The 13,865-nt window shown below is 38.7% G+C and overlaps 1 protein-coding gene and 1 long non-coding RNA gene across 2 annotated transcripts in view; one reads left to right on the forward strand and one right to left on the reverse strand.

The window, feature by feature from the left end:
* The first annotated feature begins 1,244 nt into the window (after positions 1-1,244).
* Positions 1,245-13,865, forward strand: part of LOC107700446 (CTD small phosphatase-like protein 2-B) — a 21,605-nt gene continuing 8,984 nt past the window's right edge. Inside the window, exons 1-3 of the mRNA XM_016502091.1 lie at positions 1,245-1,429; positions 6,392-6,576; positions 11,521-11,650. Of these exons, the coding sequence (XP_016357577.1) occupies positions 6,415-6,576; positions 11,521-11,650 (292 nt within the window). The 5' untranslated portion in view covers positions 1,245-1,429; positions 6,392-6,414. The remainder of the gene's footprint in view (positions 1,430-6,391; positions 6,577-11,520; positions 11,651-13,865) is intronic.
* LOC107700447 (uncharacterized) overlaps positions 12,697-13,865 on the reverse strand; it is a 12,686-nt gene continuing 11,517 nt past the window's right edge. Inside the window, exon 3 of the long non-coding RNA XR_001635546.1 lies at positions 12,697-12,710. This is a non-coding gene — a long non-coding RNA (uncharacterized LOC107700447). The remainder of the gene's footprint in view (positions 12,711-13,865) is intronic.

Here is a 13,865-nt window from a genome sequence, read left to right on the forward strand (position 1 = left end):
AACTGTTCTGGAACAGTGTTGTAAATACAACTTAACCACTGATTTCTAGTTGTGTCCTCTTTTGGAAGGCCAAACAAAGTAGTTTCACTTTCACAACGAAACACACAGCGTATCCACAACATGGCGGCGGCGGCAACAATACTACAGCGAGAATCAAAGTTACGCCTTCTTTCTTTGCGTGAACATTTGGGCGGTGTTATGCAAATCTTGCCACACAGTGATGTAGACATGTGGGGGCGTGATTAAACAAGGCGTTTTAGGAGGGCGTGGCCAAGTCTTAACTTTTATAAAGAATATCTCTTTGGGTTTGAGACTTTAGTCTTTGCAACTTTAGGGATCTTATCTATTCACGAACAGCTTGTAACACTCCAAAGAGAACGGAAAACTTGAAATCGCATCATATGACCCCTTTAAACACTCCTGAACCAGCTAATTAAGGTCTTACTAGGCACACTAGAAACTTCCAGGCAGGTGTGTTGAGGCATGTTGGAGCTAAACTCTGCAGGACACCAGCCCTCCAGGTACAAGTTTGGAGACCCCGTCCTAGAGCTTTCAAGCTCCAGCCACCAAATTCGGCCCAGACCTTCAGCCTGTTCTGACTTAGCCTGCCCTGTCTGTTCTAACTGATCGGTCTCATGGTTTTCCGATTAAAACTGGGAAAATTTCCATTGACTTATATTGTTCAAATGAGCCAAGACTATTCAAACTCCAACTGACAAAATTCAAATGAACACAAAGAAGCCGGTTAGACTCAATTAAGCTGCCATTCTATGTTATATCTTAAACTCATATAGATTGCATTATACCTATTTCTTATCTATCTATCAGTCTATAATCTGACATTTTCTATCTCAAACTTTATCAAACGTCAGGATTTTAAAACTGCTTCAAACCTGCAGACAAGGCTTTTTATCTATTAACTTGGTCTGCTAGTTTTGTTCTATTATTATACGCTAACTTATCGGAGCCACATTCCTGTCAGAAATGTTTTTTTTTTATCAAATACATGTTTGCTAGTTTACCTGACAGGCTACCTGGTAAATACCGACACTAACTCCGTTTTGAAAAGGAATTACTCTCCGCTCTGCGTTTTTGCTAAAGCACATTTTGTGTGATTCCCGCTACTGTTATGTGTATTTTAAATAGATACTGTACGCTAAACCTGTCGCACTGCGAAGCCTCAATATTGTTTTGATTCTCGGAACAACAGAAAGGGGGTGTGGGACGCGCGCCGCAGGACGCATGCTCGCTCCTCTCTTCATCCGGGTACCTGTCGTTGACTGTGTGTGTACGGAGGCGGGAAATGGCGTCCAGAGGTGCGGGGAGGACAGAGGTGAACCTCGTCTGAAGAGGCACGCGAAAAACAGCGAGTGTCAGCAACCCTGAAAACGACCGTTATCCTGTGACTCGATCCCCGGAGATTCCCCCAGTAAGTTATTATTACCCAGTCTGTATTGTTTGTGGTGATAGGGTTCCCCCAAAACACCCGTCCTTTCGCTCCGGTCGGAAATGTTTCGCTGTGATTCGGCTCGCTCCCGTAGCACCGATATGCGCGGACGGGCAGCTGCCGTCTTCGCGAGTCGTTCCCGCGCTTTCTCTGTCATTAGAATCTTGCCGGCTGTTTTGAGTGGCACATGAGGCTTCTTGAATGCGTCCTACATTGGAAATAGACATGCACAGATGTGTCAATATCGTTTGCTGCATGTAAAAATACATCTCACATTTTAGGCTCAGTCTGAAGTCGTGCGATCATTGTGTAACCGGTTATTCTTAATGTCTGGCTAAACAGGGAAATCGTGAGAAAGTTGCTCGTCTTCCGTACAGAATCTCTTTAGCGTGTGTTTCCCGCCCACCACTACACGGTTCAGGTTTCAGCGGCTGAGCTTCATCATTTCTGAAGTGTCTGATGAGGTTGATCAGTTATGGTGTGGCAACACTTAATGTATTTTCTTTCTTTTCTTCCTTTTCTAAAGACTGACTGACTGTAGTTAGTTGGACTGCAGGGCAGTGCTCCTCAACTAGTGCCATTCCATTGTCAAGTCAGTATTTGAAGAAATTTCAGCATTATAATGTGTTCTTCCTTTTTTGGTGTAAAAACAAAATGCACTTTTTAAATTCTGCAGAAATCAGATGTATATTTTGTTACTGCTAATATTTTTCGTAACTCAGACTTTCTACTCAACTAACGTAGCCTATAACTTTCTAAAGAAATGAGTAAATACAACAATTTAGGATCTGCTGATAGCCACTGTAAAAAATGTGAAATTACTTGCAAACTAATGCAGCTTTTAAGTTTGTATTTTTGAAATTCATCCAAGAAGTTAGATACTTTGTCCGTCAAACGTTTGCTATTCAAAGTCACAGGTCAGAGAGAGTTCACAATATGTAAGGTACACATCGCAGTGTTACCGTACACTAAAACTACTGAAATTATTTAAATTAATTAAAATAATGCTGACAAAATATGAATTTTAGAAATGTTGTTTTACCCACTAACTGTAAAAATACGTTTAAGTACTAAAATTAAAGCGGAATGCAATAAATATATATTTCAGATATATTTTAAAACAAATTAATAAGTACTATAATAGTGAGTAAATAATGCTTTTCATGTAATACTTAAAAAAAAAAAAAAGTCATTTTAAAGGGGTCATGATGCTTTTTTAAAGATCATTATTTTGTGTATTTGGTGTAACAGAATATGTTGACATGCTTTAATGTTCAAAAAACACATTATTTTTCAAATACTGTACATTATTGTAGGTCCTCTATGCCCCGCCTCTCTTAAACGCTTCGTTTTCTACAAAGTCCCTCCTTCCGACAAGCGCAGTCTGCTCTGATTGGCCAGCTGACCCAGTGCATTGTGATTGGCCGAACACCGCAAGCACTCGTCGGAAATGTAACGCCCCTTACCATAATCGCGAGCGTCAGCTTTCAAAATAAATGTAAAGACAGAGCCCGAAAGGGGAACAGAGTCGCGTGACAGACACAGTGATGAAGCTGGTATATGTTTGCAGTACACAAGCCACGGTTAAGACAGCTGACTCCACTGTGATGTGACCCTCTCTCTCTCTCTCTCTCTCTCTCGTGCTCTCTCTCTCTCACACACACGCACGCACGCACGCACACACACACACACACACACACACGATGCGCAAAACTCCTGCTTCAACACTAACTGCGGTTACTGAAACCACGCCTTCTTTCTTTGCGTGCACATTTGGGCAGCATTATGCAAATATTTCCACATAGTGAGGTAGATATGTGGGGGCGTGTTAGAACGAGCCGTTTTAGGGGGGCGTGGCAGAGTCTTAACTTTGATAAAGAATATCTCTTTGGTTTTGAGACTTTAGTCTTTGCAACTTCAGTGATCTTATCTATGCACAATCAGCTTGTAACACTCCAAAGAGAAAGGAAAACTTGAAATCGCATCATATGAACCCTTTAAGACATTTTGTTCCATTAGAAGTTTACTGATGCCTGATAGTGGACTCGGGTTCTCCAGTTAAGAAGAGAACCTGTCCTGGTTGTCCGGCTAGACAGGTTACCAACAAAGTGCAATGGTATTTTCTGTGAAGCCTTGACGTGTCATGCTAATTCATTAAATAACATGTCCATGTTCAGCAGTTACACTTTCAGGTTTATAATGTACTTTTCCACTGGGCCTAGAGCCGCTGCTCGGCCAAGAGTGGCACTCATTCAGAACCGGCTCGTGTTTCCACTGGCAGGGAGCAGATCCTTCTACGTCACCAACCTGTGACCGGAATTGCTTGTTCTCTCTTGCAGAAGGAGAGCATTGATCTGTTCTGCCGACCACTGTTGAACTGACATATTTAATTGTTGTGTTAATGTTGTTAATTTACCTGAACCCATGATGGCTTTTAAAAATGACGCCTTTCAAAATGCGATCTGTAGTGGAAACTCTGCCTACTGATGTCATAGGTTCCCTTGTTCAAGACCAGCAAGGTTCTGGGGCCGGTTCAGAACCAGGATCTGGGCACCGGCCCAGGACTTTTTTGAGTGGAAAAAGTGCAGCCCGGTTCCCAATTGGGCTCCGGCACCATCCCCGGTGAAAAAGCGGTAAGAGTCAAACTGAGCAGACACAAAAAAAAGCCTCAGGGATCAGTTCTTGGAAACGTGTCAGCAGACTTGAATTTGCTGCCGGTCTGTCAGGGCATGTTTTTGTTTCGAACCAACTTTGTGTTTATTTTATTAATTAATTAAATTTAATTTTTTGCTGTCAGAACATGTTGACTTTCAGAAAACTGCTGTGGTTGAAGAGGTCAGAGAATCGTTTTGCAATCATCATTTTTATTTTGATGCGTTAAACGTGTGTAATGTCTGTTGATGTTATTTACATCCAGAAATTTGGCTTTAAACAAGCTTCATCGAATCTAACTGTGCTGTTGAAGACTGTTGAATATCACTGTGCCTCAGTTCTTCTAGAAGAATATGGCGTTATTTTAATGACAAATGTCGAGAGCGCATTATTGTAGCGCGAAAGCACATTAATACAATGCGCGAGCGCGGATTTCCTTTGCTCTCGCACAAAACCTGACGCGCGCGCTCAGATAGACGCTGCTCTCGCCCGGAGAGAGTGCGCGCACTTAAAACGTGTCTCCTCTCACTCAAACTGTGTCCTGTGCACTCTCAAATCTCTCTGTGCTCATGCGCTATAGATATTAATTCTTTTCGCACCTGAATTAAATGTCAAAAGAAAACATACGTATTTTATCCTCTGAACGCGATTTTTAACGGGGATCCCCCCGAAACGCGTTTGGGCGGGTTTTATTGTGAAAACCTGGCAACCTCTTCATAAAAGCAGTGGCAGAGATTATTAATGTGCTTTCGCGCTACAATAATGCGCTCTCGACATTTGTCATTAAAATAACGCCATAGAAGAAAGGCTTTAGCTCCTCAGTGTTGTGAGGTAGCTGTCTTGGCATGATGTCTGTTCGAGGGAGTGGATGAGTCACCATTTGTGGTGGTTAAGGAAAAAACTGAGATGTATTACCATCTGTACCCTTTCTCTCTTTACTTTTCGCCATTCCTCTCCTTTCCTGTCTCTTACATGCTTCTATGCTTGCAGTATGTCTCATCGTTGTCCTCGCTGCTTCTCTTTGTTTAACTCCTGCACACTGCAGCCGTGGCAGGAGGAGCTTCGTTTTCCTCTCCTAAAATATAAAACTCATTTTCTGTAGACAGTTAGTTCTCATGTTCAGTGCAATTTGGGTTCTCTGTGTATTTATGTATCAGATTATCCTGCATGTGATTACAAAGGCATCTGGGAGGACATAGGAAATCTACTCCAGTGTTTTTTCATGTTGTGTTAGATCTACAAAGCTTTCCCCAGCTCCTTGGAAATCCATTGATACCCTGGAAAAAGGGTAATTTTAATGTGCATCTTTTCTAAATGATTGTAGTTAGATTTCTTGATGGCTAGTATTGGGAAGGAACAGTCAGACCTGGCGTAACTCCTGAAGGGTCACAAATGCTGGAGCACATTGGTGGTCAGTTGTTGCGTAAGCACACTTTGAGGAGGGGGGACGCATGATCAAGCGCTGTAGTTAATTTCATGATTATTTTCCCCCCCTTGATGTACAGGGTTGCCTTTAAAGAAGAGAGGGACACTTCCTCCACATCGGGAAAACATTAGGCTAGCTGCTTTTCCCTCTGTCCTTTTTTCATTTCTCTCTTTTTTTTATTTTTTTGTGTCTTGCAAGAAACTGCTGCTTGCTGTTGATCTGTAATTTCCTCACATTTATTTCTCTTTGCTAGTGCATTGTTAAGCAACAGAAAAGTAAGACTGAAAAAGACCAAAAATGAAAATTGTCATTTATTCACCCTTGTGTCAGACTTTTTTTTTTTTCTTTTTTTTTTCTTGTTTCTTTTTTTAATGCCCATGCAATGAATGTCAACAGGGTCCCGTATTGTTTTGGACCCCAGTGACTTTCATTGAATGGACAAAAACAGTTGAAAATTCAAAATACACTTAAAAATATGTTCTATTGCGTTTAGCAGAAGAAAGCATGTCCATTTAGAATTCTTCTGTATGTTGGAAATAATAATGCATTTGTAGTTGAGTGTTTTGCTGTGGAGGTGCTTCAACTAAATGATGAACTATGTTGAAGGATGTGTTGTCTTGAATGCATCCAGATGTCTGTGGCTAGAGCTATTGGCTGAAGTGAGCTAAGCACCATAATTAATTCAAAACCATTAAAAGTGTGATTCATTTACCTGTGTGTGAGAACCAGTGAGCATAGTTGGACTTCTCAAGGTCGTTGCTAAATGGAGTGATTTCCTCCTGTTTTACTCTTTTCTCTGTGCAGTTTTGTTGTCTTTCTATACCTTATGTATGAGCTTCTCTGTTTTGTCTTCTTTCTCTCCCCAGCCTTACATGTGACTCTTAACAAAATGAGGCTGAGAATGCGCAAGGCTTCTCAGCAGCCGAACCTCGCCCGCAGGCCCTGCACGGCCCGGAACAAGCGGAAGCACTCCGAGATGGAGGAGTGCTCAGGTGATAGCAAGGGCCTTCTGTCCAGCATCAAGAAGTTCATCCATGGAAGTTCCATAAAGGTGAGCCTCTGGCAGCCTCTCTCTTTATTTTATTATGAGTTCATAATCGTGGCAGATTCAGACCATTACAGCTCTTTTCTTGGAGTTGATTATTGTTGCCCAGAATGTTCTCGAATAAAATGCCAGCAAGACCTGGTATCAGTGACGGTTCTAGCTTGTATGGCGCCCTGGCTGAACCACCCCTTCTGCCACCCCTAAATAAAATTAATTGAACATAAATTTAGCATATGAAATGAACAAATGTACTGCACAACTGTACAGTAAAAACATCAATAAAATAAGTGTTATGTTTATTTAAAAAAAAAAAAAAATCACATTATATTACAAAATCACATTTTACTGTGTGGCTATGTAAGCTAGTTGGATAGAAAAAAATTATGTTGTTGCCCTATGTGTAATAAAATAGCATAGCATAAGTGATATATTAGCCTATTTTAGCATGATAGCTGCAAAGATACCATTTTTCTTTTGCACTTTTCCCCTTTTCTTTTTCCTAAATGGGCTCCTGATGGCTTACCTCCCACTAATCCCTACTTAAGTCACCTTCGTGAAAGTGACTTAAGCAAGATGCTTAATGAAAAGTGTCGTTTGTCTGCTCATGCTCCATCATATTTGTTTTTGCAAATTTTTATTTATTTAATTTTTTACAGCATTGCACATTATAAACAATCACACACGATTCCCTTGAGTTTATGAATTCAATAACCAATCAGAGGTGTTCAGATGAGACATCTAACCCTAACGCCGGAGATTTGCTCAGTGATTGCGCTTGCAGACTGAATTCTACACTCTCGCAAATTCTCTCATCATTAACAACAAAGTATATATGTACAATGTAAGTAAGAGACTCCTTTCAAAATGTAGACAGCTTCAATGATTAATAACGGGATTTTTTAAAAGTCATAATGTTCTTTGATAATGTAAATATTCTTTGTTCTCTTTCTCTGTAATTTATGTGCTGTGTGAATAAAAGTTGAAATTAAAGCGTAACTTACAATGTTTTATTAAATTGTGATCACGTTAAATACAAATTCAGTAGTAATAAAAAAAAATGATGACATGACACCCATATCTGGTACATGCCTAAAAAGACGTGTGATGTGTGTAGATATTAGTCTAAACATTAGGCTTCTGGAGTTGGTTTACCCTTCGCCTGTTTCTGAGTGAGAGAGTGCTTCTCCGGGTGCACACTCCGAGTCCCAACCAGGGGTGCCTTTCCCAAAAGCAGCTATAGTCGTAAGTTCCGTCATTACCAATAGAGTTCAATGGAACTAACGACCATAGTTAGCTAACGATGCTTTTGGGAAACACACCCCAGGTTAACTGACCCACATAGTGATGACATATTGACGTGCAGTGTAAATGAGTGGTAAAAACATGATTGTGCATTCAGTTTTGTTTTTTATGTGGGCGCCCTGTGCCACCCCCGGCAAGATGCCGCACTGGGCAGTTGCCCATGTCGCCCATACCTAAATCCGCTACTGCCTGGTATCATATTTCCCCAGAAATGCATGGTGGAATGCTGCTGCTTGTCTGAGGAGCTCAGTCCTGTTCTAATTTTAGCTGTGGTTCCACAGCACTCAGATAATGACAGTAGGTAGGGTTGGCTTTAACAGGCATGCATCAGGGCTTCACATTATGTCCAGTAAAGGTATTAGGTTCTCTTATTTGAGTTCTAGATTACCTTAATTTGACATAGGACAGTGGTTCTCAACCTTTTTAACACTAAAGGCTTAAATGCACTACAAAACTTTTGCTCAGATTTTTACTCCAAATTGACAGCCTGGACAAGTAGGTGCTAGTTGCAGAAAGTCAGAGCCAGTCTGCAGATTTGAGTTTACAGATTTCCTAGAAAATCGCTGAGTATATGATGGACACAGAATGTTTTTTTTTGTTTGTTTGTTTTTTAAGTTTTAGACTATGATTCCATACCAGAGGATATCAAACATTTTTGATATTTTGAGCCAATTTTAGAACACGCATTGTTTTCATTTGTCACACATCTCCTACCAACAAGCCATGTGTTTCTGCGTGAGTTTGTTGTGTTTGAAATTACTTGAAAGTCTGGTAGCCTAGTGTATGATCTTCAGTTGTTTAGTGTATTATGACCAGTTTTTCCTCTGTAACGGTTTACAAAGTTAGCAGGTGTGTGATGCCTAGTGTTTTAATATCTGTTCAGATTTTAAAGGGATAGTTCACCCAAAAATGTAAATTCTGTCATTAATTGCTGACCCCCATGTCGTTCCAAACCTGTAAGAACTTCATTCATCTTCGGAACACAAATTAAGATATTTTTGATCAAATCCGAGAGGTTTCTGACCCTGCATAGACCGCAGTGCACTACCACATTTAAGGCCCAGAAAGGTTGTAAGGACATTGTTAAAATAGTCCATGTGACATCAGTGGTTCAACCTTACTTTTATGAAGCTACGAGAATACTTTTTGTGCGCAACAAAAATAACAACTTTATTCAGCAATTTCCAGCATTTCCCTGGTTACTGCAGTAAACAAAGCAGCACTGCACTTATAAACATTTACATTTAGATATTTAGCAGACGCTTTTATCCAAAGCGACTTACAAACGAGGACAATGGAAGCAATCAAAATCAACAAAAGAGCAACGATAAGCAAGTGCTATAACAAGTCTCAGTTAGCTTAATGCAGTACGTAGCAAGTTTTTTTTTTTAAATCATATAATATATAAAAAGAAAACATAGAATAGAAAAAGAATAGAGCAAGCTAGTGTTAGAGGCCTTTTTTGCTTTTGTTAATCAGAAGTCAGAATTATAATTGTATAATAAATAAAAAGAAAACAAATAGATAGAATGCAAAAAGATTAGAGAAGCAAGTGTTAGTATTTAAAAAGAAAAAAAGAATAGAGTTAGAATAGAGAGTGCTAGAGTTAGAGGGTCAAATAAAGATGGAAGAGATGTGTTTTTAGCTGATTCTTGAAGATGGCTAAGGACTCGAAGGCAGGTCATTCCACAAGGAGGGAACATTTCATTTAAAAGTCAGAGAAAGTGATTTTGTGCCTCTTTGGGATGGCACAATAAAGCGCCGTTCACTTGCAGAACGCAAGCTTCTAGAGGGCACAATAATATATACACTACTTGAATATTCATTAAACAGAGGCAAGATGAACAGAAAATGCCATCTAAACTTTAAACATTTTGGAAAATGATTGCAATGCAGTGTGTGCAAATCCGGAACAGAGATCGGAAATAAAACCAAAAAAAAAAAAAGCAAAAACCAACGGAGCACAGTGTCAGTGAAAGGAAGTGATTGGCTAATATTATAACCAATCTAAATATAATATCTAAATATAATATAACCAATCTAAAAATCTGCATTAAAGTTAAGAATGTCAAGATGAAGTTTAATTGGTTATGTAACATTGGATAGAGCGGTGGGCCAGTCACTATATCAGCTTATAGCAGGCACCTACTGTGCAGTAATTAGTGAACGTTTTGTAGAGAATTGAAAACAACACATGCTTCCAAATATATTTTGAGGTTGCACAGATTAAATTTTGGAAGCATATTCCAGAAGTTTCAATAACTTATTTTTGTATGTGTTTTTTTTTTTTTTTAACATTTTAATTTAGAGTTAAATATTAATAATAGGTTTTCAACTATCTCTAACCTTAAACATGTTAAAACTGGTGTGTATAAGACTCATGGTTGCATGACTCTTGGTGTTTCAGGTGGAGCAGGACAACCCAGCAAAGAGGACTCGTCTGAGCTGCGAGCTCATCACCTCCACCCCACAGAGGAAAAATGACCTGCAGAGGAAAAGCATCTACAGGGCCCGCACAAATAGATAGAATGCAAAAAGATTAGAGAAGCAAGTGTTAGTATTTAAAAAGAAAAAAAGAATAGAGTTAGAATAGAGAGTGCTAGAGTTAGAGGGTCAAATAAAGATGGAAGAGATGTGTTTTTAGCTGATTCTTGAAGATGGCTAAGGACTCGAAGGCAGGTCATTCCACAAGGAGGGAACATTTCATTTAAAAGTCAGAGAAAGTGATTTTGTGCCTCTTTGGGATGGCACAATAAAGCGCCGTTCACTTGCAGAACGCAAGCTTCTAGAGGGCACAATAATATATACACTACTTGAATATTCATTAAACAGAGGCAAGATGAACAGAAAATGCCATCTAAACTTTAAACATTTTGGAAAATGATTGCAATGCAGTGTGTGCAAATCCGGAACAGAGATCGGAAATAAAACCAAAAAAAAAAAAAGCAAAAACCAACGGAGCACAGTGTCAGTGAAAGGAAGTGATTGGCTAATATTATAACCAATCTAAATATAATATCTAAATATAATATAACCAATCTAAAAATCTGCATTAAAGTTAAGAATGTCAAGATGAAGTTTAATTGGTTATGTAACATTGGATAGAGCGGTGGGCCAGTCACTATATCAGCTTATAGCAGGCACCTACTGTGCAGTAATTAGTGAACGTTTTGTAGAGAATTGAAAACAACACATGCTTCCAAATATATTTTGAGGTTGCACAGATTAAATTTTGGAAGCATATTCCAGAAGTTTCAATAACTTATTTTTGTATGTGTTTTTTTTTTTTTTTTAACATTTTAATTTAGAGTTAAATATTAATAATAGGTTTTCAACTATCTCTAACCTTAAACATGTTAAAACTGGTGTGTATAAGACTCATGGTTGCATGACTCTTGGTGTTTCAGGTGGAGCAGGACAACCCAGCAAAGAGGACTCGTCTGAGCTGCGAGCTCATCACCTCCACCCCACAGAGGAAAAATGACCTGCAGAGGAACAATAACTTATTTTTGTATGTGTTTTTTTTTTTTTTTTAACATTTTAATTTAGAGTTAAATATTAATAATAGGTTTTCAACTATCTCTAACCTTAAACATGTTAAAACTGGTGTGTATAAGACTCATGGTTGCATGACTCTTGGTGTTTCAGGTGGAGCAGGACAACCCAGCAAAGAGGACTCGTCTGAGCTGCGAGCTCATCACCTCCACCCCACAGAGGAAAAATGACCTGCAGAGGAAAAGCATCTACAGGGCCCGCAGAAGAAGCTTCGTCAATGGAGGTGAGTCCCTTGCGTGCTCTAGTTAAACAATGAAAACTGATACTCTAGTCTGCACTGGAGCTGTCGCTATACACAAATGTCATTAGTATTAGAGATGCACCGATATCAAATTTCTCTGCCGATTATTCAGAGTTATTCATATATCTGCCGATACAGATTGTATGATTTCCTTAAGGACAAAAATCTCTCCTAAACGATGCTGTTAACTACACAGGCAACCCTATCATTTGGCACATTACTATAATAATCGGGTGCACATAAGTTTTTCAGTCTGGTTCTCATGAGAGCACCTGGAGATTTGGTTTGGTACTGAACATGTTTACACATCGCATTTTTTATTTTGGTCACACATGCACACCTGTGTACCACTTATGTGCACCCCTGATAATATTAAAGGTTAAAATTAACAAAAGAGCTATTATATTTTCTGATATCAAAATTACACTCAAATAAAAATTGAAATGTCTGTTTGCAACTCATTTGCACTTAGTGCCAGATTCATGCCAGATTTATTCAAACATACAGTACATATGTAATTATAAGTAAAAAAGCTCCTCTTTAGTGTTGTTTTATAGCTAACTAATGAACGGTGAACAGTGGATAACTTTGCTGAGGCAAATGACACGTTAAGTGACATATTGTTCACAATCTGTTTTATTGGCATCTTTCCATGTTTGAAACACTGATTGAGCGATTACATTAGACATGATACATTTTGGTAAGCTATGCTGTATCTTTCAATATACCTTCTGATGTTCATTCATGTTTATTTTGCGCTATAACTTATTAAAGTGGAGGACACTCGTGCTCCGCGCTGCTGCTTGAACCAAGGTGCTACAGCGATCTGTCACGTCACATTTAAAAGCATAAAAAATGGCATTCATTGTTTGAATTTCGTGATAGAATGTACAGGATATGAAAGCTGAGACTTTGTTTCTTATCAGAAGTAAGAAAACAAAGCTTTTGCGATTATTGGATGAAAGGCACGCTACAAATTAGGGCTGGCTCGATACCACTTTTTCAGAATCGATCCCGATCAGATACCAAAAATTCTGATTATCTGCGGATACCGATATCAGTCCGATACCAGCGCAGTTTTTTTTTTTTAAATCAGTGTTGAATTTATATACCTCAATGTGTGTTGACCTGATCATCACTCTGTTGTGTGTTACACACAATACTAAATATAAACAACGTCATTCTAAAGAAAAACAACAAACAAAAAAATATATATAATCATAATCTATGATAAATACTAGGGATGGGAAGATTCCCCGATTCGCTCGGTGCACCAAAACCTGACTTGAAATAACTTAACAAATCAATCGGGACTAAAGCGGTTCCATAAATGACAAATTAAGTTCACACAATCTCATTAATTTGTGCACGCTTATTCTTAAGCAGACCTTAATGTCGATCATGGATCAGATTGATCCACCATGACAAACAGCGAATTTATCTGTGCTGTTTAATGCATTTGAGACCATGTGTTTTCCTCAGTGCATAACTGACATGTCACAGGTATATTTTTCATCTGTAAATGTTAGAAAGTCATGCAAACATATCCATTTTGCTGTCAGGAGTGGGCGAGGCTGATGCGAGCGCAACGAGCGCATCTGCGCGCTAAACAGACAGAGCGCAATCGAATAGGAGCACAATACGTCACGTCACGTTAATAATTCTGAGTAAAATATACATTTTGCTAAAAAAAAAATGTTTTTGGACATTAAATGTGTCTTTTGTATAATTGTAAATCTACATATAAAAGTGTATTTGTATGATAGCAGTAACTGTAAGTGGACTATTAGGTGAATTAAATGTAAGCATAGTGCAAGACTAATTACTAAGCTTAAATTAGTTAATGTGTGTTTCTATTATAGCAGTTAAAATAGTCATTTTCTTTAGTATTTATTTTCATTTTTAATTCAGTGATTTTAACTTTTAATTTAGTTATTTTAATGCTTTAAAGAGCAATTTTAGATTGTAATGTTCTAATGTTCTGCTATCTGTTCTGCAAAGGTACAGCTGTCAGTCATAAAACCAGAGAGCCTTTCTGCTTGGCTAGAAACTGTAAAAAAAAAAGTCAAATAATAGTGTTCCTATTGGTCAGTGTTAGAGGAACTCAGCTTAGTCTGACAGTTAACCTGCTTTAGACCAGGTTAGTTTCCCAGCATAAGTTGCCACAGTGACTAAGCTTGATCTAGGCCTATGTTAA

The sequence above is a fragment of the Sinocyclocheilus anshuiensis genome, unplaced genomic scaffold (assembly GCF_001515605.1).
Source record: "Sinocyclocheilus anshuiensis isolate Anshui unplaced genomic scaffold, SAMN03320099.WGS_v1.1 scaffold154, whole genome shotgun sequence".
NCBI lineage: Eukaryota > Metazoa > Chordata > Actinopteri > Cypriniformes > Cyprinidae > Sinocyclocheilus > Sinocyclocheilus anshuiensis.